Raw genomic sequence first — 27,064 nt, 5'->3', positions numbered from 1 at the left:
TGAGATTTAGAGTTGCGCTAAGCTCTTAATTTTATTTAAAAAAAAAAAACTGGAAATTTATGCAGAATAAGTTATTCACTGTTTGATAAATGCATTCAGTCATTTAAATGAAAATTTTGTTTTATTTAGTTCATTCTATCAACTAGAAAAGGTGCTGTCTAAATTTAATGGGATAAAATGCTTGCATGATTTTAATTAAAGACTAGTTAGTTAGTTGTCAGTATGTATTACAAGATTTTCCCCCAGTGTAAGAACTGAAGTTTACTACCGAAGACCAGAGTGAAAAAGTTTAAAATAGGAACTTGGGGAGAAACAATATCTTAAGTTTACTTGTTTGTTACTCTATAGAAATTTTAGTTGTGACACACTGGGGAAGTTAAGTAAATATTAAATGCAAAGATTGACCCATCCTGTGGTCAGCAATCAGGTTCCTGATGAGCAGACAGGAGGCTGACCACACAGTAGCTGTGAGAGCCCTTCCTCCTCATCCCGTGATTCTCCCATCTCCAGCATTCTCTACCCCAGCATGCGTCTTCCCACTTGTGTTCTGACCACTTCATCTTTCTGTTGGTGTTGATTTTGTGTTTTGCTCTGAAAGGTAATAGTGGCCCCTCTGCCAGCCGATGCTGGCTGCTCTGATAGGAAATCAGGCTCTGTAGTTAGTGATTTGTGTGTACTTTATGAAAGTAATTTTTGTTCTTTATAATTTTACAAGGATAGTTTTCTTATGAATTCTTCACAACACAAACCTGAAATGAAAAAATCCTATATTCCTATCATTTTATTTATTTTTATTTTTATTTTCCACATCGTAATTACAGATTATATAATATGTGAAGATAAATATAGCATTTTGTCTTGTTCTTATAAATTTTCAAGCTCTTTTCCATACCTTTACCTTAAATTCATTTGTTTCAAACTATAAGTATTTTGCAATAAAATTGAGTAAATTCAACTAAAAAGGGAAAACTTATGGTAGTCTAATAATTAAAAACTGAACTTAGTTTGTCTCAATTCTTACTATTTTATGCCTTTCTTTTAGTAATTAAGAAATATTTTCTTCAATAAGTACAAAAATGAAAAATGTGGGTACATTTTGGTATACTCTAGTAATTTGAAATTTCTACTTCATATTTAATATAATGTCAGTAATTCATGCTTTTATCTATAGTGTTACCTAATGTTGTTCTCACACCTTACATAGAGATCCACACTATTTTCTAAGGGAAATTTTGCCAGCTTTTTCAAATACTGCATTGAGATTTTGAGGGATTAAGAAAGGTTCTGGAAACCAGACTGAGATTCTCAGAGATCCGCTTCAGATTTGCAACCAGAGCAGGAAATTCCTGTGCCCTCACCCACTGTGGCCTATGAGAAAGAGAAAGTGTTAGCCAAGCCACCTTCAGCCCCAGTTTGGGCTCTTCCCCATGGCAGCTGTGCACAACCTTGAGCAATCCTGCTCAGAACCTTGGTTTTCCTTTTGTAAGATGGGAGACTTGCCTTCTGCCCCTCAGGATCTTGAGCGTTAAACAATAGCATCTGCATATTCCCAGAAGTCCCCCAGGCTGGTTGGGTTCTGCTCCAGGGCCCGTGGGTTCTATAAAAATGACTCTTTATCCAGCAGGTGTTTATTCGGCCAGGTTCCTGATCTGACTTAGGTTTTGAATGGCTCATTCTGGTGAGGAAGGCTGGACGCAGGAGACCCGTGGGAATGGTGGAGGCCACCACACTGGTTGGCCTGCAGGTGGGGAGACGGTCAGCACTTCAGAGCTGAGTTAGGAGATGTCTGTTAGTAGAAAAACCCTGTGAGGAGTTCAGGAGACAGTCTGAGATAAAGAGAGGAGGGGACCGTCAGGCTGATGGTAGCACTGAAGCCTCGAGGCTGGCAGTGAGTGCCTGCAGAGAGGAGAGAGAAGGGCCAAGGATGAACAAGCTAAGGCCTAAGAATTGACCATTGGATGGGGTGCTGGCCACTGGCAACCCTGATGGGCACAGGTTTCCTGGAGTAGGGGAAAGCCTGGGAAGAATGTGTTTAAGTGAGAGGCTTAAGTGAGAGTGAGAGGCTGGGAATTAGACACAGGAAAAGACAACTCTTGAGAGAATGTAGGAATAAAGAATGGAGTGATAGGTAGCAGATGAGAACCAATGACAGTGTGTCTTCAAGTAGGCTGAAGATGGGGGTGCCGAGCAGAGGCCCAGACAGCCCCCCAGTGGTAAATGCTGTGTAGGTGTGGGGAGGGGCATCCTGGGCGCCCGAGGTGCTTCTGGGAAAGAGGAGAGAAGGAAAGTTGTGAAGTAGCTGTCACATTCTGGTCAAATAGGACAGTATAAGGTAGGCATGCCTCTGATGTGGGAATGTGTGTGAAACAGGCATGCAGGAGAAGATCCAGCAGGCACGCCCAGGAGCGCAGAGTTGGTTCGTCAGAGCCCCGCCTGGGCTGCTCCACAGTGCTGTGGGCTCGTTGTTGAGACAGGCCCTGTCACTTTGTAAGCCGCTCTGTCCGTGCTTTTCTCGGGCTGGCTTCCTCTGGTTCAGTTTGCGGTTTCAGTATCACTTTCCATGGTTGCCATTCCAGCCGTCCTAAGCTTCACAGGCACCCTGGGAAAGGGGCACGGCTGCTGTCATCTGCGCCGAGCAAATCAGGAAGCTGACCCCTGGGAAGATGGATGTGGGAGTGTTTAGTGCACAGCTAAGTCTGAAACCAGGTCACGTGCTTTGAAAGGAAGCAGATGCGCATGGTGTTAGACTGTGTCAGGGCCAAGCTCTCTGGTTGCCCTGGCTCTGTCTCAGCCAGGTACAGACATGGCTAGGTCCTGCCCTGCCCCTCCACCTGCCACCTGGGGCCAGGCCCATGGCAGGGCTTTGAGTCCCTAGCTGTACACTGAGGACAGCAGAGAAGTTCTCTCCACAGGTCTCTCAAGTTCCCCACTTTAGCCAGCCGGGATCTCTTTATCTAAGAGAACTTTAGGAAACTGATTTCAGTGTCAAGTGGTGGCTATCTGATTCCATGTTTAATCATTGCCGCCTTAGGTGCTCTTAGTTGTAAGTTAATTTTGGACAAGAATGGAAAGGTAGATAGCCCTCATTGTGCTGATTTAATAAACTATGATGATAAGGTGCAGAGTGTAAGAGTTTTAAAAATAATCTAACCTAGAAACAGAAACCTTATTTGAACACCATTTCGAGTGCTTCTTCTGACCCAGTGGGGTAGCCTCATTAATTCCTTGTCATTGAGTATAAATGTAATTTAAGTACTCCCTCAGATGGTGCTACTTAGTGTACTGTGAATGTAAGGCATTTCAGTTGCATTTTCCTCAAGAGACCTCTTAGATATTGATCAGTGGAACAAAGTCATTGAGCAGCTAGGAACACCGTCTGCAGAGTTCATGAAGAAACTTCAGCCAACTGTGAGGAACTATGTGGAAAACAGACCGAAATACCCTGGAATCAAATTTGAAGAGCTCTTTCCAGATTGGATATTCCCATCAGAATCAGAACGAGACAAAATAAAAAGTAAGATATCCTCTTTCTCTCATACTTACTTTTGAAATCCAGGAAAAGCTTGCTTTTTTTTTTTTTTTTTTTTTAATGTGTCCATTCTAAAGCCTGTGAATGTTAGGAGGAGAAATAGTTGAAACTGCAGACTACAATCAGGTGCAGGCCAGACGCCTGATATGTGAAAGCACTGTGGGGAGGGGCTACAGATGCGGAAGTGTTGTCCTCCGTGTTCAGATCAACCTGAGAGGTTCTCAGGCCACAGTCACAGCAGCTGAAATTCAGAACATCGTTGGGTATAAAGAAAGCTGGAATAAAGGTTGCAGAGTCAGAATCCATGCTCGTTGTTCAGTAAAAAGACCTTTCCTGCCCTTCAGTGTCCTTCACTGAAATGTGGTTGTTAAGGAAAACGGTCGATTTGTTTTCATCCACATCGAGCTGCAGCCTTGCTTTGTCTGTACAAGTTGTGAACTTCATTCAGTTGCCAGAACCTAGCTGAGCCTGCGTTTTAGTTATTGAACTTGTTGGTTTTTCCCTAACTACTAATCTCTAGATTTAGGGGAAAAAAAAAAGTGAATATTGCTAACATTGTATACAGCTAGGCCAAGCAGAGGCATCTGTGCAGTGTTTTATCTTTGTGGGAATATCAGATTCATGTGTGGTTTTAAAAGATCATTCTAATTTCATTTTAATGTGACGGGAAAAAAATACTCACCCCCCGCTTCATGCCCACACCCCTGGCAGTGCCGCCTGAGTGCTCACCCCGCGCCCCTCTCCCTGTCATGTTCTCTCAGCTGCGGGCCCCTCCAGACACTGGCCCAAGGTGCCTCGGGGCCTCCCACTCCATCTTGGGACACAGACTTCTCCTCCCCTTCCTGGTCAGAGGAATAAGAACACGTTGGAAATCCTGGGTTTTTTGTTGTTGTTTTGTGAAAGTGGCTGTTTGAGTTTTCCTTAAGGCTTTGGGCTCTGTGATCTCTGACCTGTCACATCTCTTCAGCGTTCATTTATCTTTGTGTGTGTAGTACACATTTAGTTCTTCACTGGGTGTTTTCCTGAGTTCACCAGTCTTTGTTTTCACCCTAGCGAGTCAAGCCAGGGATCTGTTATCAAAAATGCTGGTGATCGACCCCGACAAGCGGATCTCTGTGGACGAGGCTCTGCGCCACCCATACATCACTGTCTGGTACGACCCCGCCGAGGCAGAGGCGGTGAGTGCGGATGCTGAGAAGGCAGATGCTGGGCTTCCCCCTGGTTGGCCCAGCATGGCCACGCGGGGTCAGACAGGTGCGGGGTTTAAGGCTCCTGACTGCAAAAGGGCCAAGCGTTGTTTGAGACCTGGTCAGGACCAGTTTGGGGCAGTTGCTGCTGGGGCTGCAGCTTAGAGCATGAACAAGCTTACGTGGAGACAACTGTCTTCACTTACACAAATGCCAACACGTGGCACTTGACACCGAGCCTGTGTCCTAAGAAGCCTGTCGTTGGGCAGTGCGCTGTTGCGTAGGCACTAACAAAACCACAGTGTCACCAGGCAATATAATCTATAGGAGCGCCGTTGCAGGCATCGTCAGGTGTTAGCCAGATCCGTCCCTTGTTCTGTGTCTCTTCAGTGCCTGGCCTCAGATTAAGTCCTCTTCCTCAGGCTCCTCCTCAGAGAGGCTGAGTAGTTTGCTGGAGAGCACACTGACCCACCCCAAGGGCGTCCATGCCTCCCATGGCCCCCGGTGTACTGTCCATGGCCACGCTGGGCTGAATGACCTCCAGCTGCCAGTGAACGACAGCAGCGTCCTCAGTCCGTGCTGGCAGGTTCGGAGCATTGGCCTGTGGATTCCAGCACCAACTTCAACATTGTTGGTGTGAAAAGCATCTGACTTAGAAGCAGGTGTGTGGAATAGCACATCTGTGAGTTAGGTATTGGGACTGGGAGTTCTACCACAAGGAAACAAAATGTATTCCAAGAAAGTACCACCCCTTCCATAGCTCCCAACACAAGGCCTTGTCTGGGGAGCTCCAGGGAGCGGCCTGTGATTATCATTTTATAACTGTTTCTGAGAAGATGTCATTAGAATATCTGAGGTCCTGCAATTATTAAGAGGATTATTATTAATAGCTCAATTTCTGGTTAATTCTTTCTTAACCATTTTGATTCTGAAACTGATATAAAATTATATACTGATATATATATTGAAATGTATTCAAATATATATTGAAATTGAAACTGATATAAAATCTTTAATGAATCATTTGTTAATGAAAAGAAATTTATATCCTAATCTGCCAAGTGTCTCACCTTTTTTTGAAGTTGACTTTACATGTAATCTGGTTTTTAGCCACCACCTCAGATTTACGATGCCCAGTTGGAAGAAAGAGAACATGCGATTGAGGAGTGGAAAGGTAATGGGGGGAGGGGGCTTTCCCTTTGCTAGCAGCCCTTTGGGAAGGACCAGAGACCCCAGCCCACTCACCTCTTTCTAACCGAGAGAGAGAGGAACGTGTGTGGCCTCATACTGCTTGTTTCAAGGGCTTCTTCACCTGACTTTAGGTTCCCAGATGTTGCTTTGTAAACTGAACCCCATTGATGGTCTCACTGATGATGTGTCAGGTTGTTCACATAAGCAGACATGGGAACTCTGCTGGTGTGTTTAAGCCATACAGTTGCACACAACATTACAAAATCTAGTTGCAGATCAAAAATATGCAAGTAGATATTATTATCACCTGAGATTAACCAGGCACCCGACCACCGCCACAACCTAGACAGCAGTGTGGAGGTTGACTGACAAGTTCTCATTCAAAAGCAAGGTCCCTGGTTGCTGAGAGCCCAGAGCCAGGGCCAGTAGGGGTCAGCCCTGCTGGTGTGACACGGGGAGCCGGTTCCCTTGGCCCGGCCGTACCCACAACGACACTCACAGGCCTCAGGAAATGCTACAGTGTGCCAACGTCAGTTCACATCACTGCCATTTTAGACACCCCTAATAACGTACTTGATAGGCAGTGAGTTCTTCTTAGTGAAAGTTGAGGAAAACTAAAGCTGAAGCCAAGAAAAGACTGAGGTGTACAGATTGATTTCTGGCCAAGCTGCAGGGGCCATAGCCCACACGGGCCAGCGCCACTCGCAGAACCACTGTGACAGTGGAAAGAAGCCTGTGCGTGCCACTGGGTAGAACATCCAGTCCTTTAAAACGTCGGTGGAAGCCACTCTTCTCTCCCTTTCTCCCTTGACTCCTTCCCCACCCCCTGTTGAACTCAGAATGGCCCTGTGTTTCTAGCTACCCTATTGGTTGTGTGGAGGAGCTGTGAGTGGATGTTTGGGCCTAGGCAGACTCTGTCACTGAATTGCCTGAATGTCACAGTTTAAAGCGCTCACCACGGAGCCTGGAGCTGGGGGTGGGGGGTGGGGGGTGATTTGAAGCAGAGCTCAGCCAGCAGAGATACTGATGAGGCATTTCACCTGCATCTCTGTTTGAAGAGCTAATTTACAAAGAAGTAATGGACTGGGAAGAAAGAAGCAAGAATGGTGTTGTGAAAGATCAGCCTTCAGGTTAGTGATTGCTCTGACTGCTCGCGGGCCAGTGCGCTGTCTCCTTTGCCTCTGCAGCTTCTCCAGATGGCAGTAGTGTGTTAAGTGTTGGCTTGGCCAGCCTGGGATTTGGGGACTCTGTGGAAAGAGCCTGCCCTTTGGCCTGTGCTGCTGGTGGCTGACAATTTGCTGACGTGCCAGGCACTGAGCTGCTGCAAGAGCTGCTGCCAACCCCATTCCCAGATGAGGAAACCCGAATTTAGTCTTTGTCCCAGTCCCATCCAGTTAAGTGCAGAACCTGGGCCATCGTCTGCTGTTTTCCCAGGCCATTCATGGGGCGCTGGATCCAAAATGGAGCAGCCAGGACTCAAACTGGCGCCTAGATGGGATGCTGGCATCACAGGCAGCGGCTTTACCTGTTATGCTACAATACCAGCACCCAGAAGGTGTTTTTATATGAGAAGTTTTCTTTGAATATTGATGCTTTTTTCCTTAGAACATAAATAATGTTCCAACTGAAATGTCTGATGATACTTGAATCCCATCCAGGCTTAAGCCTTTGTGATACTGAGTTTTAGGATAGGTACAGCAATTTCCTTTTAACATCAATTTGAAATCACCAGGGTTTTTTTTTTTTTTTTTTTTTTTTTAAGATAGTGTAATTATACGTGACTACATGCAAGGGTAATTCAAAAAGTTCATGGAAAATACAATCAAGAGGTAAGTTTATTTTGTTGCAAAAAAAATTTTTAAATTCAGGGACTGGCCTGGGAAAAGCAGTAGAAGATGGCCCAAAGTGCTTGGGCCCATACATCCATGTGGGAGACCTGGAAAAAGCTCCTGGCATCTGGCGTCTGCCTGGCCCAGCCTTGGCCATTGTTGCCATCTGGGAGGGGATACCAGCAGATAGAAGCCTCTATCTATCTGTCTCTCTTCCTCTCTCTCTTTAACTCGGACATTCAAATAAATACATAAATCTTTTATAAAATGTTTTTTAGAACCATACATAGATTTTTCATGATACATATTTTCAATGAACTTTTTGATAATCTATGTATGTTTAACCATCGGGAAGAAAAGGGGAAAAGACGGGAATATTTGGGACACTGGTCCTAAAGACAGGCTCCAGACAGAGTTTGTGATGCCCAGTTGACTGACTTCGTGTTTTGCTAGTAGCTAGGATGGGGAGCTGCAGAAGGGCAGCACCAGGGAAGGGCCTGAGCCTGCTTCCCTGGACTGGCAGCAATGTCGTGCCTCAGATTTTATTCTGCTTGGTTTTCTTAGCACAGATGCAGCAGTAAGTAGCAACGCCACTCCTTCCCAGTCGTCATCTATCAATGACATCTCATCCATGTCCACGGAGCAGACACTGGCCTCAGACACAGACAGCAGTCTTGATGCCTCGACAGGACCTCTGGAAGGTTGTCGATGATGAGTCAGAAATAGCAGACTTGTCATCAGTGAAGGGACTCTCGCTTCCTGGGCCTGAAATGCTTGGGAGTTGATGGAACCAAATAGAAAAACTCCATGTTCTGCATGTAAGAAACACAATGTCTTGCCCCTACTCAGTTCTGCTAGGATTGCCTGCTTAGATTATAAAAACGAAGCAGATCATGTCTGAAGAAAAAAAAAGTGCAAGCCACAGTTTTAAAAATTTTGTTCAAGATCATTTCAGGTGAGCAATTAGACAAGGTGACTTTTGTTTGAGTTGTAGGTGGTGGTGGTGACACTCATCCGTAACTGCTGGGTCTCATGTGCATGTGACGACAAATGCCTGCGTGACTTGCCCATCTAGCACTTTGGAAATCAGTATTTAATTGCCAAGTAATCTTCCAGGTAGTGCTACTTCTAGAATTATCTCCTAATCTTCCTAAGTAATTGGATGTCCGGAAAAAAAATAGGTTCATGTATATTAATTGGCCACCATCATATTATCATATCTTACCTTCTTTTACGGTATGATTTATTCTATCTTTTGTATTTCAGAAAGATTATAATGGAATCTATTTAATAAATAAAACATATAGCTTTCTTAAGTTTGCCATGTTTTGGCTGAGAAGTCTCACTGCTATCACCAGGACCACATCCCTGGATGCTGTCTTCTCTGAATGGTCTGGTCTCGGGTGATTGTACAGTCAGCTTTACTGCATGATCAAGTTCTGTTTTATTTTGTGCTACTTAAAACACACTCACCTTTGAAGTCCTGTCTTCCTTATGCCGTTTTCTCTGGGTCTTCTGGGCTTACTATTAATTTAAAATACTACCTGAAACTCCCATCTGCTTTATTAAGCATATGACACCTGTCTCAATAATACGATGGCAAACAGATTCCTGAATCCGCTGCCTAATGGTCGTGTTAAACTTTCCGAAATGGTCGCTGACAGTTGTTGCAATCATTGACTTCGTCAGAGACTGGGGTAGGTGGTTCACTTCTGTCCCTGGGGTGAAACAGGAGATCTCAAAAGGCAGCGGTTCCCTCGGCCAACCCCGCGTTCTCACTTGGCTTTTTCTCTGCTGAAAGAAGCCAGGTGAGTGTCCCTTTGGTCTGTCGCAGGGTGGGGCTGAGTCGGGAGGCCCGCCTGCTGCTGCTGTTGCCTTTTGTGGCTGCCTAGCCGCCTTGCCCTCCCTCGCTGAGGGAAATCTGTGAATGTCCTGGGACACTCTGCAGAGGAATGTGAAGGAGAAACCCTCCAGAGTAGTGATTAACGTTGACTACCTTCTGATTTTAAACTGCTCACCTGAAATTGATGCTTTCAGACGTGATGAAATGTCAGGTTTTCAAGATGCACTAAGATACTGAGTATACAGTGTCACTGCAGAAATGGAGTTAGGGCGATCACACTTTGGCTGCCTGTGCTCTTAATGTGTTTCCCCTCGAGCTTATGTTGTTACCAATTCATTATCTCGTATTCACTTATTTGAAGCTATTTGGTCAATATTCTATAGAATGTGTTCTGAAGGAGGAAGAAAGTTCATGCTAGATGTAAAATATATGATTCTATCTGCACCGGTTGTATCTTATCGGTTGGTTGGTCGGTCTTGTCACTGGAGACTGGAACCCTTGAGGAACAAAATTGACATTGAGATAAGAAGTAGTTTCCTGAAGTGTCTTCTAGACACCTTCAAGAACAAAGAGGAAACAGTAACTTGGATTGAGGCCAAAACACCTGTTCCGTGGCTTGGGGGCATTTCCACCTTGTAGACCTGATGGTCTCGGTGAGGAAGGCATCACTATGCACACGTCAGCATCTTATGATGGCCTTCTCTCTAACACACATTCAAATAAAGAGACTTTACTAAATCTAGTTTAAAGGCAGAAACAAAGAAAAGGGAGAGTTTTACAAACACGTCACCTGCCACAGGTGAGGCCTCCTCTGGGTCCTACAGGGTGGCCTCTGCCCGCGCACTGCTCTGTGCACTGAGTGAGTCTGCCGTCCTGAATGGAGCCGTGTCAGCGTGGACAGGGTCTCCACCAGAGAGAGTGCACCAGGACAGGCACCGAGCTCCACGGACATACCTCACCCAGTATTAGGGTCCCCCCTTGTGAGCCGACATCTGCCAGGGTCCTGGTGCAGTAAGAGTGCTGGGGATAAATGCTGTCGTGGGATAAAGAACTGAAAATGTGCTCAACTTTCTCATTTTTTCTATTTTATTTTTGTAATTTATATTGTACACAACCCTGGAAGTAACTATTTTGGACATGTATTTTTATAAACCAGGTAATTTATTATTATCCTGGAATTTGGACTAGGTTTGTTTCTTTTATTGGCTTCATTTTCAGTCCAGAAGGAAATGACTGCCTCCCTGATGCCTGGGTCTTCATTTCAAATGCAGGTTCCGGAGAGCAGAGAGAGTTCTACCAGAATAGAACAGTCTGGAAACACTGGCCACACCACGTTGGCCGGGCTCTGGGCCGGGAGATAGAAACAAGGCTCAGCTCTCGGGGGCCTGGAACAGGGAGCCTCAGTGCCGAGAGGCGAGCACCCTCGCCGGGGCCCTGCTGACACCCAGAGCCCAAGTGTGAAACACAGAGTGGAATACCGGTTTAATCCGGATTTCATGCTGTGTAAGGATAATGATGTCTGAGTCCGTCTGATTGATTTCCAATGTAACTCCTCTGGTATTTCATATGATAGCAAATACAGGTGTGACCTTTCAGACTGCATATCTCAAAAGTAACATTGCCTAATGTTTTATAATAAAATATATTGTGTGTGTTTTGATTGGTGAAAATAATACAGACTACATTTTAAAAGAGAAATGTATAGCATGTCCAATTTTTTGTTTTGTTTTTCATGACGATTGTGTACTTCTGTATCACCACCTCCGATTACAGGATTTCACGTGAACACAGGTAGATTTTGGAGTGCCATGATTCCATCTGGTATCAGCAAATGTTTGTAAATTGAGACACAAAAACATTTCTCTGTCAGTTCTCTCAATGAACATATTCTGCAGATTCCTGAATTTCCAGATTTTCAAAAGCAGAGGCCGTAAGTTTTGACTCCTAAAACATGCGGGTACAAGATTGAATACTCAGGGCTTCGGTGTAGTTGTTTTCCTGTAAGGAGCAGCCAGGGGACTGCCCCAGGCTCTCTTTTCCCAGTGGTGCATGGGCTCTGTGCACTGTGCCACGGCTTTTAAGGCATTTTGGGAGTTCAATACTTGAAACCGCAGCAGCGGAAGGGCCCCCGAAGGCTCAGTATCACTCCAGAGAGGGGAGTGTCAGTCCTGTTTTTAAAGGTCTAAGAGAAGAAAAGTGTTCCTGGTGTTGATGTGAGTTTTTTTTTCTCTTAACTGCTGTGTGTGTCCCACAGTGGAATACCTGAGGCAGTTGGCTTTATCATGGTTTTGGAGGCTGAATTCCAAGATCAGGTGGTCTCCCTGGTTTGGCATCTGGTGAGGATGGTGACTGGCAGCAGTGACGCACGCACAGAGGAAGGCTCCTGTGGCGAGCTGGGAAGCAGCGTGAGAGCTGGGCCCCGGGCTGAGCTTTTCTAACAAACCTGCTTCCGAGACCCGCCTTCCAGGGGCAGCCCCCATGACCTGAGGCCCTCTCACCAGGCCCCATCTCCTCACACCTTTCACACCTGGGCCATTGGTGGACATTAAGCATCCAGTAGAGCCAGATCATAGCAGGCTCTCCCAGTTTCACTGTGGACAGCACTACAATGTGGTTTGTTTGACAACTGAAATGTACATATAAGTTGGGGTTGGGTGAGGTGCACTAACATGTCAAAACGTGTATGCTTACTGTCCAGAAGATTTTGTGTCTACTCATGGGAATGTAAGTATGAGGTTACCTTTGACTATAAGGCAATTACTTGATTTTTTGTTTGTTTTTTATTAGGGAAGTTGGCAACAAAATCAGTAATGTGACAGAGTGGTTAGCCATGTGTCCTGCAGCCAGCATCTGATACACGTTGACCGTGTAAGTGGATGCGTCTGTCACAGTCTCTGGGGACAAGTCCTACCCTGTGTCCCCAAGGCCTGCAGACCAAGCTTTGGCGCCGAGAGCCGCAGCACTTGCTGCCTCTGTTTCCTTGCCTTGGTGTCCCAGAACGAGAAGGGAGAGTGGGAATCATGCCTGATCCCACCACGCAGCAGTGAGGAGGCTGCAGCCCCAGAGAGGAGTTCCGGGCCCAGCATCAGGTCGCGAGCGACAGTTGCCTCCTGAGACTCATCATTCACCCTTGGCTGTAAATACCTTTGAGAAGCCACCACGAAAACCGGAACGTTCCCCCTAGGAAAATACCATCAAGGGAATCCGGGACCCCAGCAGACACTGCGTTAAGAGCCGCTGTCAGGTGCAGCATCCTGATGGTTCACATTCTCAGAGGAGCTGCAGCCTGCAGGCCGTTCCATGGCCTCGCTCTGCACTCTGCTCTCACACACGGCTGTAAATTCCCTCTGCGCCCTGCCCCAGTTAGTACTCTGGTTTGACATCAGAAAGAGAACACAGGACTTAGTTTCAAGCTGAATCTGCAGACCAACAGTGGAGGCTTAGGGAAACAGAATTAAAGGCATCTCAATTTCACCGTGATACTGTGCTGAACTTGGAAATAAATTTTCACTTAGATTCCCACTTAAATGGCTGTTTCTCCAAAAACATGTTCTCCCTCCTTCCCAAATGCCCTGTGACTTTCTTAGAATGTTAAGTGTTCATTTGCACACATATGATGGGAGTAGACAGATTATCTAGTTCCCACCCCCGACCTGGAGACACCCTTGCTGCTCCTCACCCAGCCTCTGCCCAGATGGTTTTCCCAGAGAAATTCTCTTCCCACTGAATTCATATCGTTTTGACTCTTAGAAAGTGTTTTGTTAAATTGAGCTGACACCTGGCTCCCAGCGCCCCAGGCCTGTCCTGTGGGTAAAACAGAGCAAGTCTGACCCATTTTTCAGACAGGCTTTAAGTATCTTAGAAAGGTCAGCGTCCAGTCTTCCCTTCTCTCTCTTTTTTTTTTTTTTTTTTTTTTTTGACAGAGTGGACAGTGAGAGAGAGAGAGAGAGACAGAGAGAAAGGTCCTCCTTTTGCCATTGGTTCACCCTCCAATGGCTGCCGCGGCCAGCGCGCTGCAGCCAGCGCAACGTGCTGATCCGAAGGCAGGAGCCAGGTGCTTCTCCTGTCTCCCACGGGGTGCACGGCCCAAGCACTTGGGCCATCCTCCACTGCACTCCCTGGCCACAGCAGAGAGCTGGTCTGGAAGAGGGGCAACCGGGACAAGAACCCTGGGTGCCGGCGCCACAGGCAGAGGATTAGCCTATTGAACCATGGCACCGGCCCAGTCTTCCCTTCTCTAAGTCAAACTCCAAGTTCTTCCAAGCTACTTGAGGCTGAACAAGGTCCCAGAGCCACACCTCCTCAGGCACTCATTGTCAGCTGCCCTGAAAATACAGGCCCAGGAGTGGACAGAGTTCCAGATTCAGCCTGAGCAGTGCACCCTTCAAATGAGTGGCTCCCCCGCCCCCCATTAATTGACACCCTCCCAAGGGGCCTTAGCTTCAGCAGCTGTGTCACACTCGGAACCTGCAGCCCAGCCCTGGCCCTCTTGTGTGGGGTTGCAGTGGACTCTGAGTTGGTCCTTCTGCCAGCTTCCGACCTTCATCAGTCTTCTGAAACTCCATCCAGTGATGAGTCACAGCCTTAAGGGAGACCACACAGTGAGGTGGCAGCGTGCATTCAGCCAGCGCCGGTCAACCCAGCGGCCCACGTGGAGTGTTACCTGCCGTAAGGCCGCGGGGTTGGGGGGGATCTGTGGGAAACCACGAACACCCCTCAGTACCATTTGCTGCTCAACTACCAGTCTGGTGTCAAGAAAGACACCTGCCCGTGTTCCCAGAGTTCCTTCTGTATTTCACTTGGGAGGAACAGGAGGTGCACACCAGCTCCCCCCAACCCAAGGCTCCAGCTGTCTGGAAACGCCTGAGGTCTCCACCTTGAGCCTGTCCTGCCAGAATGCAGCCAAAGCCCGGGGCTGTCAGTAGTATCTGTCTTCTGTTTGTCGAATCCTTCACTAGCTCCTTACCTTCCATGAAAGCGGCCTGCGGGACCAGGCAGGGGCTGTGCTGTGGATGCAAGTTGCTCCTAAAGCTTCATCTGCTAGAAGCTTGGTCCCAGTGTGGCCGCACTGAGAACGGCATCCTGTAAGAGGGAGCCTAGTGAAAGATGGTCAGGTCATGGGGGCACCCTAGTAAGTGGATTGGTGCCTTTATGGAGAGACTGGGTGGGTTCACTAAGACTGGATTTGGGCTCATGGGTCCGTTACAGAGTGGATTGTTGGCGAGTGGCTCAGCCTCCCCTCTGTCTGCCCCACACGGGCTCCTGCCACACACTCCCACCTCTGCTTTGTGTGTCTCCACCACGGTGGCATGGCACAGTGCCCTCGCCACAAGCCAAGAAGATGCCAGCACCATGCCCTTGGAGCTCTGCTGCTGTGAGCTACAGAAATTGAGTGAAATCCAGGCTGTCCTACAGGCTGCACGCCTTCCATCATGTCCTGAAACCTGGAATGTTAAAAGCTTTGATAGATGCACCCTGATCCTTTGGGTAGATTGCATTTCAGTGAGACCATGTGTCCTTCATAGGAATCCATGCCGAGACAGTTCACATCTCTTTGACCCGCTGTCAGGGATGTTAAGTTGGCTTCCAGGTCCGATGGTGATGATCCATTGGCCCTTCACACAGTTGGGGTCTCTCCTTGGGAGGAGCTCACTCCAGGGAAGGGGCCCGTCTGCACGCCCCATGCTGCTCATCTCCACCTCAGCCTTGTGGTGAGCCAGGAGGATGTCAGGAGGGCTCCTGGAACAGTGACCCCCTTCTGCAGCTCCCCTGCCAACGGCATTCGCCAGTGTTGTGCTGTCAGGTGTCCCTGGCATCCGTGGGGTTGTCTGGGGGTCCTGATGTGAGCTCTGCCTGAGAAGCAGCCCCCACGCCCCATCCTTTCCCCTAGGGACTGCATTGAAAATAAGGTGCAGGGCTAATAGCACCCTCAAGTGGTATCATGGGAAAGTTTCTTTTGGGGGCTTTTCCTTATTTCCCTTCTCCTTTGACATATACACTGCCCTAACTGTGGCCCGCTGAGCTCCTCAGCGCTGACCTCCTGTCCTGTCTGCTCACCTCACTAGATTCTGAAATAACCCGGGGCTGACAGAAGAGATGCAAGATAGCGCAGAGAAAACCCTTCCCCTGTGTATCCTTCACCCACGTCCCCTGGGGTTAACCAGTTCACCCCACATGCCTGTCCTGTGCCCGCATGGCACGCACCTGTGCCCCTGCACGCACTGACACCGGCGTGCAGTCAGGAGCTCCCCCTGCCGGCTTATTGATTTATTTACTTATTTGTATGGGCATCCAGATTTTTCAATGTGAACTCATGAATCCACGAAGTAAATACAGATGTTTCTCTAGACAGACATAAACGAGCACCTGTTTGTCTTTTGGATGCAGATATTCAGTCCTGAAGCTAAATGTGTCCACGTGGACTTCAGGGAGAGGAGTCGAGGCAGTTCACAAAGAATCTGACGGGGGGCGCTCGTGAGCCTGGGCGCACACACTTCTGGCTGCAGACCAGGAGGCTGAGCTGCAGGATCAGGCAGCTGTGCAAAGGGCCTGGCCGCACAGGCCCAAGGGACGGCACATGGACTGAGGACTGGGGGGGGGGAGGGGGGTAGGGCGGGGGGGAGGGGCTGGAGAGACAGACGATATCTATCTATCTATTTTACCCAACTCTAACAAACTGATAAGATTGACAGAAAAAGTTAAACTTAACTACTTGAACCAGACACAGGAAGTTCAGTCAGGAAGGGGGAGGGGGGAAGGAAATACGGTAAATTGAAAAACTGCACAAAAAAAAAAATGCATAAGTAAGTACTATATGCTAATTAGAACAAATGTGAATGACCAGAACATACTAATCAAGAAAAAGACTTAAAGATACTAAGCAAATATAAAAGCTAGCAATATGTCAGAGGACAAATATATACCCATTTTTAACAGGAGTTAAAAGAGAGGTGCTTGGTCTAGCAGGTAAGATGCTAGGTAAGATGCCTGGGTTCAATTCCAGGCCCTGGCTCCTGACTCCAGCTTCTTGCTAATATGGACCCTGGGAGGCAGCAGGTGATGGCTCAGGCAGGTGGTCCCTGCCACCCACACTAGGGATCCAGACTGAGTTCCTGGCTCCTGGCTTTGCACCCCCAGCCATTGCAGGGATTTGAAGTGAACCAGAGGATGAGCACTCTCTCTGTCTCTCTGTCTCTCTCTCTGTCTCTCTCTCTCTCTCTGTCTCTCTGTCTCTCTCTTTGTCTCTCTCTCTCTCTTTCTCTGCTTCTCAAATAAATTTAGGAAAAAATGTCAAAAAAATGAGTTTAGCCCTTGCCATCATTTGTCTGTGATGTGGCTCCCAATTCATGCAGACTTTCTTTTTTATATTCTTTTATTTTTAAAGGTTTATTTATTTATTGAAAGACAAAATTACAGAGAGGCAGAGGCAGAAAGAGAAGTCTTCCATCTGCTCATTCACTCCTCAAATGGCTGCAACAGCTGGAGCTGGGCCAATCTGAAACCAGGAGCTAGGAGTTTCTTCTGGCTCCCCTATGCAGGTGCAGGGACCTAAAGACGTGGGCCATCTTCCACTGCTTTCCCAGGCCATAGCAAAGAGCTGGATTGGAAGTAGAGCAGCCGGGACTTGAACCAGCGCACATATGGGATGCCGGTGTTGCAGGCTGTGGCTTTACCCACTACACCACAGCGCCGGCCCCTCATACAGATGTTTAAGCCTCAGTCCCCTGCAATCGTGCTGAGAGGGTGAAAACTAATTCCATTTGGTGTCTGGAGATGGGGCCTTGGAGAAGAGACTGGATCGGAGTGGGTCGCTAGGTGGAAGTCTATGGTGGAGCCATAATGGTTTTATGGGGAGAGACCGCATGGATGGGGTACCCCTCGTGGTACCCCGTGTGCTTGTTCTGCATCCGCCACTCTGATCAGATGCCAGACCAGTGAGGCTGCCCGGTCGTGGACTGTAAAGCTCCAAAACCTTGAGCCAGCATAAACCTGCTCCTTCCTAAGTAGCTTTGCTCAGGTAGCTTAGCTGCAGTAACAGAAGCCTCCTAATACAGCGCCAACCCCAGAGATTGACAAAGGAGCAACAGAGTAAACCCAAATAAACAAAAGAAGGACCATAGAAATAATAGGGATCAAGAAATTAGAAAACCAAAATGAGAGAGAAAATTAGCAAAACCAAAAGGCTAGTAAGATAGATAAACCTCTGACAATTATGATTAAGGAAATAAAAGGGGGGCGGCTGGCATTGTGTAGTGGATAGAGCTGCCACCTGTGATGTGGCATCCCATATTTGCACCAGTTCGAGTCCCGTCTGCTCCACTTCTGATCCAGCTCCCTGCTAATGACCTGGGAAAAGCAGCGGAAGATGGCCCAAGTGCTTGGGCCTCTGCCACCCACATGGGAGATCCATATGGAGTTCCAGGCTCCAGGCTTCAGCCTGGCCCAGCCCTGGCCATTGCAGCCATCTGGGAAGTGAACTATGGGATGGAGGATCTACCCTACTACCCCTACTTGCCCTGCCTCTCCTCTCTCTGTAACTGACTTTCAAATAAATAAATAAATCTTGGGGCTGGCACTGTGGTGCAGCAGGTTAACATCCTGGCCTGAGCGCCCTCATCCCATATGGGCGCCAGTTCGAGACCTGGCTTCTCCACTGCTGATCCAGCTCTCTGCTATGGCCTGGGAAAGCAATGGAAGATGGCTCAAGTCCTTGGCCCCTGCACCCATGTGGAACACCAGGAGGAAGCTCCTGGCTCCTGGCTTCAGATAGGTACAGCTCTGGCCATGTGGCCAATTGGAGAGTGAACCCGTGGATGGAAGACCTCTTTCTCTCTCTCTCTCTCTCTCTCTCTCTCTGCTCTCCTCTTTCTGTATAACTCTGACTTTCAAATAAGTAAATAAATACATCTTTTAAAAATAAAAATAAATAAATAAATCTTTTAAAAAGACTACAAGTCACATGCCAAGAGGCAGAGGGAGATGATGCACAGAAGGTTACCAGTGTTCCAACAAGCAGGAGAACCTCATGACGCAGGGGGAGCTCTGTGGAAACGCCAAATGCCAGCCGAGACTCCAGAAGAAGGTAGCCAAGCACCTCTCGCGGAGGAAGTGATTTCACCTCGGCAGTTCGGAGAGGCCAGTGTCGCCGTCGCCATCTCCAACGGGGGAAACAGGAGTAGGAAAAGAGTGTGTTTCCACAGCCAGGGAGAGCAGAGCTGGGGTCCGAGGCCAGCTGAGCCGACACCAGTGCTGGGGCCACTGTGTGTTCTGGGTGGTCTCTGGGAGGCTTGAGTGGGCCTGGGACCACCCAAGAAAGTGGGAGCGTAATCAAGGTCCCTTCCCACTGTCCCACCCCCCCGCCCCAGCAGGTACTGTGGGGAGAGTCGGGGTGCAGGTCAATTTTTACTAAACTTTCTCCAAGCAGATAAACCCTCTCTTCCTGAAGCTTTTCAAATGCCCAACGCAGTGTTTGCAGCGAATACAATCCTGATCCCAAAACAAGAAGGGGGGGGGGGGCTTTTCCTGGATGTTAACCGAACCCAGGAGGGCCGGTTTTCCTGCATAACACAAGGGTGACTGCACTCGCCTGTTTCTGTTTTGTAAAAAGAGACTGAACAGAAAGAGCTCCCTCTTGGGGCAGTGGCAGAGCGGGTCACGGGAAGATCGGGACGAGGCAGCGACTGTCAAAGGACCTTGAGCCGCCTCCCCACGGGGGCCGCAGAGAGGGCGTGCCCACGTGTGCTCCTTCCTGATCTGTCCCCTGTGCTGCAGAGGGCAAAGCCCAGAAGAGAGCAGACGAGGCCGTTGGGGGTCTGCGCGCACGCACGTGTACGTCTATACACCGGGGAGCTCCAGAAAGTTAACAGAAAATGCAATCGAAAGGCACGCGTGAACTTTTGGAAAGCTCTTCGTGCGCGTGCGCATGTGTACCAATTGGCAAGCGGGGCGGAGCTCTGGCCCGGCCACTCCCAGAAAGGCCAGTCCCCCACGGCCAGCTGGGGGCAGAGGGCGCTGCTCCGCAGGGCACGCACCCAAAGGGAGCCTTCTGCAGGGCCAGGTCTGCGACTCTTCCGTGGGGCAATGGCGCTTCCCCGGCTCTCCAGACCTCCGCCCTCCCCTCCCCGCCACCCCGTCCCGGTCACGCACCCTCAGCCAACGCCCCCAGCACCTCTGTTCCAGGTTCAGGGCTGCAGATGGCTGTAAAGACGGTGCTGGGCCCCTGCCTGCAGGGGGTCTTAACCTCCAGGCTGCAGTCACCTGAGTGGGCAGAGCCTAACGACCACCTAAATCCGGGCTGGCCTCGCCTGGGAACCAGAGGTGAACAGGGGAGCCCAGGGCTGGAAGGCAGAGGGCAGTGGCTGAGCTGACCTCCACAAACAAGGAGGACTCCATGGTAAAGGGTCCTGCGCCTATTGACTCTGTCACCCAGAAACCGCTCTGCCTGTCTCTAATGCCACTGCAATGCAGTCCCCGTGCTTGGGGACAGTGGACAACGGTCTTAAGAGCCCTCCCGGCTTTCGCGTCTGTCCTGCTGCCACCCATTTTTCACCCTGCGTGGAACGTGCCTGCAGGGAAGCCCCTCAGGCGTGTCCGTGCCCCACAGAGGGCCACCATGGTCCCCGTCAGCCCCAGGGTGTTCTCAGGTGTGGGCTCCCTGCTTGCCACCCGCTCACACACAACTTCGCTTCATTATCCAGGCTGCCAGCCCTCACATCTGGGACCCTGGGGTGTCCTGAGATCGTCTTCTGTGCTTTTCCCTCAGGCCAGTTCGAAACATACTGAGTTCTGGTTGGTAGAGTGATGATGATGGCAGCGGCCAAGACTAGCGGGGACCGTGGATTCCGCTTCCTGTCGTGCACACACATCTTTTTATGCTTTCCCTTGAGTTTCTCTTTACAAATTTCAATTTTTATTTGTCAAGTTTATTTTCATTTTTCCAGGTTTCTTTCTGGTGTTATTTTCATGAGAGGAATCACGCCGCGGTAGGCATGGTGAAAGTAATCATGACCCAAGATTTTTCTCTAAGCCTCTGTCTCTGGCACTGGCATCCCATGTGGGCACTGGTTCAAGTCCCAGCTGCTCCACTTCTGATCCAGCTCCCTGCTAATGCTCCTAGCAAAGCACTGGAAGAAGCCCCAAGTGCTCGGGCCCCTGCACCCATGTGGGAGATCCAGAAGAAGCTCCTGACTCCTGGCTTACTGTGGCCATTTGGGGAGTGAAACAGCAGTTGGAAGACTCTCTCTCTCTCTCTCTCTCTCTCTCTCTCTCTCTCTCTCTTTCTCCTTCCCTCCTTCCCTCCCTCTCTTTGTCTGTAACCCTGTCTCTCAAATAAATAAATACATCTTAAAATTAAAAAGAAACATTTCAATCCACCTGCAATGACAGCTGCCTGCTTAGTGCCAGCCCATTTAAAACCACGCTGGGTCAAATGCCTGCCGAAAAGGAGGTAAATACAAGACCGGACCGGATCTCCCTGGTCTGCTTGGATGGAAGACAAGTCAGGCCACTGGATTCTCCTACACAGACGCCAGCAAGAAGAAAGGCATCCCCTGGGGAGAGGACACTCTGATGGAGCATTCCTGTTATAAATGCTGTCTTACACTCATTGAAAGGCATTTTATTGTGCTTTACATATATCAATTAAGGAGTGTTGAACACTTCTTCCATTGCATAGGTGATCTACAAGGTCAGATTCTTTGGAAGTCAGCATGGCAAGATAGAGTAACACGTTAAACTTCACCTTTGAATTTTTTACCATCTTAGACTAAGTTATTCATCAGGATTGTCTATAAACAGCTACTTGGAAACACTTGCCATTGGAGAACTACTGTATGCAATGATGTCTTGCCAATTTCTTAGGACTAACGTAAAGGCGATACACCATCAGTAGAGTTTTTCAATTATGTGATCACAAGACTTGAGATAATTAAAAAAAAATTACACATCAAAAAACTTTGAAGTGCAAGAAACATACAGAAGATTGGACAAGTTGTCAAAGCACATCTCGATGGATTTCTACAAGCTGAACACACCTGTCAAAGAAGCACCCACTCAGACCCAGAAGGGAGGCTTCACTGTCACCCCAGAAACCACTTATGTCCCTCTGCAGTCACCAACCCCCGGGGTAACCACTCTCCAATCTCTAACCCTGCAGATTAGTCTTACTGGTTATTATCCTTCATGTTATTGGAGTCTATAGCACATACTCATGTCCAAGACTCCCTCCATATTTTTGAATAGGGTTGTAGTTCATTGCTTATTGCCATATAGGATTCCATACTTTACCTTCCCATTCCACCATTGATAGGTTCTTGTATGGTTTCCAGTCTGGGGCTATTGCAAATAGTGCTGCTGCAAACAATTGAGTGCACATTGCGGATATTGCTTTTCTGATGGGGGCAGAATTGCTGAGTCAGGGGATGTATTTGACTTTAGTGAGGTATTGGTTTTCTGTTGCTGCTGTAATAAATTACAACAAACATGTTGATTAAAACAACACAGACTTAGCTCCTCACAGCTCCGCAGATCAGGAGTCTACGCTGGCTCTCAAAGTCTCTTTGCTCCAGATTTCACAAAGCTAACAAAAAGGACTCATTTGGCTGGGCTTTTAGGGGAGGCCCTGGGAAGAATCGAATTTTCCCTGAGTTCCTTCCTGGCTGTTGTAGGATGGAGGTCTTCATCTCCTTGCTAGCCTTACCAGGAACACTCTTAACTCTTCCTGGTTCTTACATGTGCTCCCTACACCTCAGAGCCAGCAACAGTGCTTGTACTCTCTCCAACTTCCCTTAGGCTGGATCTATTCTGCTCCAGCCAGAGAAATGTTCTCTTAAGGGCACATTTGATTCAATGGAGCACATGCCGATAACCCAGGAAAATGTTACATGGCAAAGAAGATGTAAGGGTAAAGACCTCAGAAGAGGGTTCGTGGGAAAAGCATATTATGAAAAGTATGCACCGATTTATATTTTTTAAAGATTTATTTATTTATTTGAAAGTCAGAGTTTCATAGAGAAGGAGAGGCAGACAGAGAGAGCAGAGAGAGAGGTTTTGCATCCACTGGTTCACTCCCCAGTTGGCCGCAATAGCCAAAGCTGTGCCGATCCGAAGCCAGGAGCCAGGAGCTTCTTCCAGGTCTCCCATGTGGGTGCAGGGGCCCAAGAACTTGGGCCATTTTCTACTGCTTTCCCAGGCCATAGCAGAGAGCTGGATTGGAAGTGGAGCAGCTGAGACTTGAACCGGTGCCCACGTGGGATGCCATAACTGCAGGCGGTAGCTTTACCCACTACACCACAGCACTGGCCCCCATTGATTTCAAAATTATTTTATAGCAAAATAAATGTCACGTGTTACAACATGTCTGAATATGATCTAGTTTGAGGCATTAAGAAGGATAAGATGTCAATGTGAGAAGAGCCCCAATCAGAGCAACATGAACTCTGCTAAAACTAAAGCTTGGACAGAAGAATGTGAAATCACTGACGCCTTATGGAAAGTTTCTGAGGGCAATGTCCCAAAGAAATCGGCAGGTTAGAAATAGGTATTCTGCTTTGAGAAGGGACAAGATGATACTGAAGATGAAGCCTGTAGTTGTGGACTGTCTACATCAATCTGCAAGGAAGGACTTAACCTGGTTCATATTCTAATTCAAGAGGACTATGCAGATCAATGAGGAACAGCAGAAACAATGGCCAACCATGGAAATCAGAGTTGGTTCAGTTTACAGAATTCTGAGTGGAAAATTAAAGTTTCTATTCACCAAGTGCCAAAATGTTACATCCAGATCAGCAGACAAAAGCAGGGCTTTCCAGGGAATTTTAAACAACTCCAATCAACATCCTGAAGCATAGGAGCCAGCACTATGGCACCATGGGTTAAGTCCTGCCTACGATGCCGGCATCTCATGTGAGCACGGGTTCAAGGCCCAGCTCTGCTTCAGATCCAGCTCCCTGCTACTGCACCTGGGAAAGCAGCAGATGATGACCCAAGTACTTGAGCTCCCACCACCCTCTGGGAGACTCAAATGGAGTTCCAGGCTCCTGACTTCAGCCTGACCCAGCTCTGGCCATTGTGACCATTTGGGAAGTAAATCAGTGGATGGAAGATCTCTCCCACTCTCTAACCTTGCCTTTCAAATAAATCTTTAAAAAAGAGAGAGAGAGAGAGAGTCTGAAGCATTGCTTCAAAAAATTCTAACAGGAGATGAACCACATAGCTTTACCAGTACAATCCTGAAGACAAAACACAATCAAACCAGTGACTACCAGGTAGAAATGGTCCAGTCAAAGGAGAAGTGGACTGGTCAAGAGCAAAGGTCATGGCAACAGATTTTGGGGATGCTCAAGGTAATTTACTTGTTGAACTTTTTGGGGAGAAAAGGAATTATAACATTTGCTTATCAGGAGAGTTTTGAGAAGTTAACCAGAGATTTATCAGAAAAAACACCTATGAAAGCTCACCCAAAGAGTCCTTCTCCACCAAAACAATGCTTCTGCTCATACCTCTTACCAAACAGGATCAATTTTGCATGAGTTTCAATGGGAAATCACTGGAAGCCACTTTACGATCCCAAACTGGTCCTTCTAATTTCTTAAATCTTCTAACTTCTTTAATCTTAAAGAAAACCTTTTAAGGGCACTCATTTTTCTTCAATTAATAATATAAAAAAGACTTCATTGATATGGTTAAACTCCCTGGATCCTCAGTTCTTTAGGGGTAGACCAAATGGCTGGTATCATCACTTACAAAAGTGTCCCTCTCTCTCTTGCAAAGAAGTAAAATAAAAAGCACTAACAATTAAAAATATAAGTTTTATTTTTTAACATAATTGGGAGATGCCAATTATGTTATATTTTTAATTGTTAGTGCTTTTTATTTTACTTCTTTGCAAGAGAGAGAGGTTTTATCTCTTCATTTACTCCCCAAATGCCCACAACAGCCAGAGTTTGACCAGGTTGAAGCCAGTAGCTGGGAACTCCATCTGGGTTTCCATCCAGGGACCCAAGTACTTGAGCCATCACCACCTCCCTCTCAGGGTGTGCATTAGCAGTAAACAGAAATCAGGAATGGAGCTAGAACTAAAATCCAGGCACTCTAATACGGCATGTGGGCATTCCAAGCAGCATCTTAACAGCTGTGCCAAATGCCTGGGCCCTATACTTTTTTTTTGAAGATTTATTTATTTATTTATTTATTTGAAAGTCGGAGTTACAGAGAGAGAAGGAAAGGCAGAGAGAGGTCTTTCATCCAGTGGTTCACTCCCCAGTTGGCTGCAATGGCTGGAGCTGCGCCAATCCAAAGCCAGGAGTCAGGAGCTTCTCCCAGGTCTCCCATGCAGGTCAGGGGTCCCAAGGAATTGGGCCATTTTCTACTGCTTTCTCAGGCCATAGCAGAGAGCTGGATTGGAAGAGGAGCAATCAGAACTCGAACCGGTGCCCATAAGGGATGCCAGCGCTGCAGGCATTAACCTACTGCTCCACAGCGCCAGGCCCTTGGGCCCTATACTTTTAATTTTTATCTCTTAATTCCATTTTTTCATGACCTTTTTGAAGTTCTCTTATAGATAAAGATAATTATATGAATAGAAAGGATTTTGTATGTTTTCAGCTCAAAAAATGATAAATATTTGAGAATACAGAGATCCTTACCCTAATTTGCACATTGCACAATGTTCACATCGAACATCACACGGTGTCTCAAGGATGTGCACCATTTTACATGTTAGTTTAATAAGAACTCCAGTCTTGTGCTGCTGCTAAAAACTTTGGTGATTATTTTTGACCCAGGGATAGCTCTGCCTTCTCCAAAGCCCATACCCCAACCCTTGCCTAGGGCCAGCAAATGCTCCCGGGAATAAAAGCCGTCCTTCAACTGGAGTTTTAGTCCATCTAGTATTTGTGCTTCCACAACTCTCTGCAACCTGTGAAAATATAATTTTAAAACATGTATCCAAATTTTTCTGCTTGTCAGAAGGAATCCTGTACTGCCTTTTGACTACTTATTATGCAAATATCCTCTCATATACAAATGAAAGAACAGAATAACAAATCCTCCTCATGTTTTCCTTGATCTAACAGCTGGAAAGGTTTTTATATTTATGTCTTCTGCTATGGACAGAACTGTGTCCTTCCAAAATCTTAGCCCCGAATGTGGTGATGTTTGGAGACTGTGCTTTTAGAAGCTAATTAAGGTTAAATGAGGTTGTATGGTGGGGTCCTAATCTGAGATTGCTGCTTAGAGGAAGAGAGTGGGAGATGCAATTGCACATTAAGAGGCTCTGAGTACACAGCAGGAGAGCCCTCACAAGAACCCAGCCATGTCCGCCCCTGAACCCAGGCTGCCAGTCTAGAACTATGAGGAAAGAAGCTCTGTTACCCAATCCTGGGCATTGTCTTATAGCACCCGAACTGACTGATACATCTCCTCTATGTGTTAAGTAATTTATTGACATCATGAAATTTTACCCCTAAATTTTCCAGTGTGCATCTTTAAAAATTAAAGTTAATACCAAATCCATACTCAAATGTCCTAATTTACAGAACCTTTTTCAGAGCAAAACAGCTGTACTGAACCCAAGTGCTGCCTAAAATATTTGAATTATAATCTTAGTTAAATGTGTCTGTACACAAGGTAAACAGAACCCGAATTCTGAATAAGAGGCCTTGTGGGATATAATTAGTAAGCCACTGTGCTTTTATCCCTCTTCCATACAGTTAGTCAGTGGAGAAGCAAGTGATTGAAAACTTTGACAGATCTCACAACTTTGCTGATCACTCATAGGAAACAGAAACCTCTATTATCTAAGTAAAAAAATCCAAGCGCAGTCCATTGAACTAAAGCAGCCAGTGCTTCACGCTCTGGTTCATTCAGAGTTCAGCCTCCTAACTTCCCTTCCCCATCGCTCAGCAGGATCGAAGGCAGAAGGTGCACGCGATCATCTTCCCCTCCCCGCGTTTTGCTTCCCTTCCTTCTCCCTTTCTCATCAGCTTTGTTTTTTTTTGTCTCGGCGGGGAGCCCGAGGTACGGCCAGTCGGGAAAGTCCCACCCTTCAGACGGACATGAATGCTTCCATCTCGGAGCTGTGCCTCTCGGGACCCCACTCCTGGTACCAAGTTCGGCCACCAGGCAGGGTTGGGTCAGGAAAGCAGAAACCAGGCATTTCAAGGAAGTGCATCTTCATTAGATATGCAGGAACCTAGTTCAACAGATCTGGGGAGGCTCAGCAGAAAAGAACACGGAGTAACCCTAGGGGCAGCGGTCGCCCCCTAGGGGTGGAAGAAGGAAGGAACGAGTCCGGGCTGGTTCGGGTCCAAACGTTCCCAGGAGGGCCCCACAGAACAGGGCCCGGCCATGAGGAGGATGCACCGGGCCGGCAGGGGCCTCCGTGGGAGAGGCCACGGGGCTGTCCTAGGAGCACAGGATGAGTTGACTGTGGCACTAGCTTCCCTGCTGCGGGGTGGGCGGGACAGAGGGGAGCACCTGTCTCCTC

The 27,064-nt window shown here is 47.6% G+C and overlaps 1 protein-coding gene across 4 annotated transcripts in view; it reads left to right on the top strand.

The window, feature by feature from the left end:
- Window positions 1-11,305, top strand: part of MAPK9 (mitogen-activated protein kinase 9) — a 51,868-nt gene extending 40,563 nt beyond the window's left edge. For 3 of the 4 annotated variants that reach the window (XM_062188575.1, XM_062188576.1, XM_062188577.1), the window contains exons 8-12: window positions 3,332-3,514; window positions 4,583-4,707; window positions 5,827-5,890; window positions 6,966-7,037; window positions 8,306-11,305. In XM_062188575.1, coding sequence (XP_062044559.1) covers window positions 3,332-3,514; window positions 4,583-4,707; window positions 5,827-5,890; window positions 6,966-7,037; window positions 8,306-8,448 — 587 coding nt within the window. In that variant the 3' untranslated portion in view covers window positions 8,449-11,305. Of the gene's footprint in view, window positions 1-3,331; window positions 3,515-4,582; window positions 4,708-5,826; window positions 5,891-6,965; window positions 7,038-8,300 lie in introns of all 4 variants that reach the window. The other variant, XM_062188578.1, reaches the window with a different exon arrangement.
- Window positions 11,306-27,064: the final 15,759 nt, after the last annotated feature.

The sequence above is a fragment of the Lepus europaeus genome, chromosome 4 (genome assembly GCF_033115175.1).
Source record: "Lepus europaeus isolate LE1 chromosome 4, mLepTim1.pri, whole genome shotgun sequence".
Lineage (NCBI taxonomy): Eukaryota > Metazoa > Chordata > Mammalia > Lagomorpha > Leporidae > Lepus > Lepus europaeus.
Note: the sequence above shows the minus strand (reverse complement) of the source record. Positions and strands in the feature narration are given on the sequence as shown.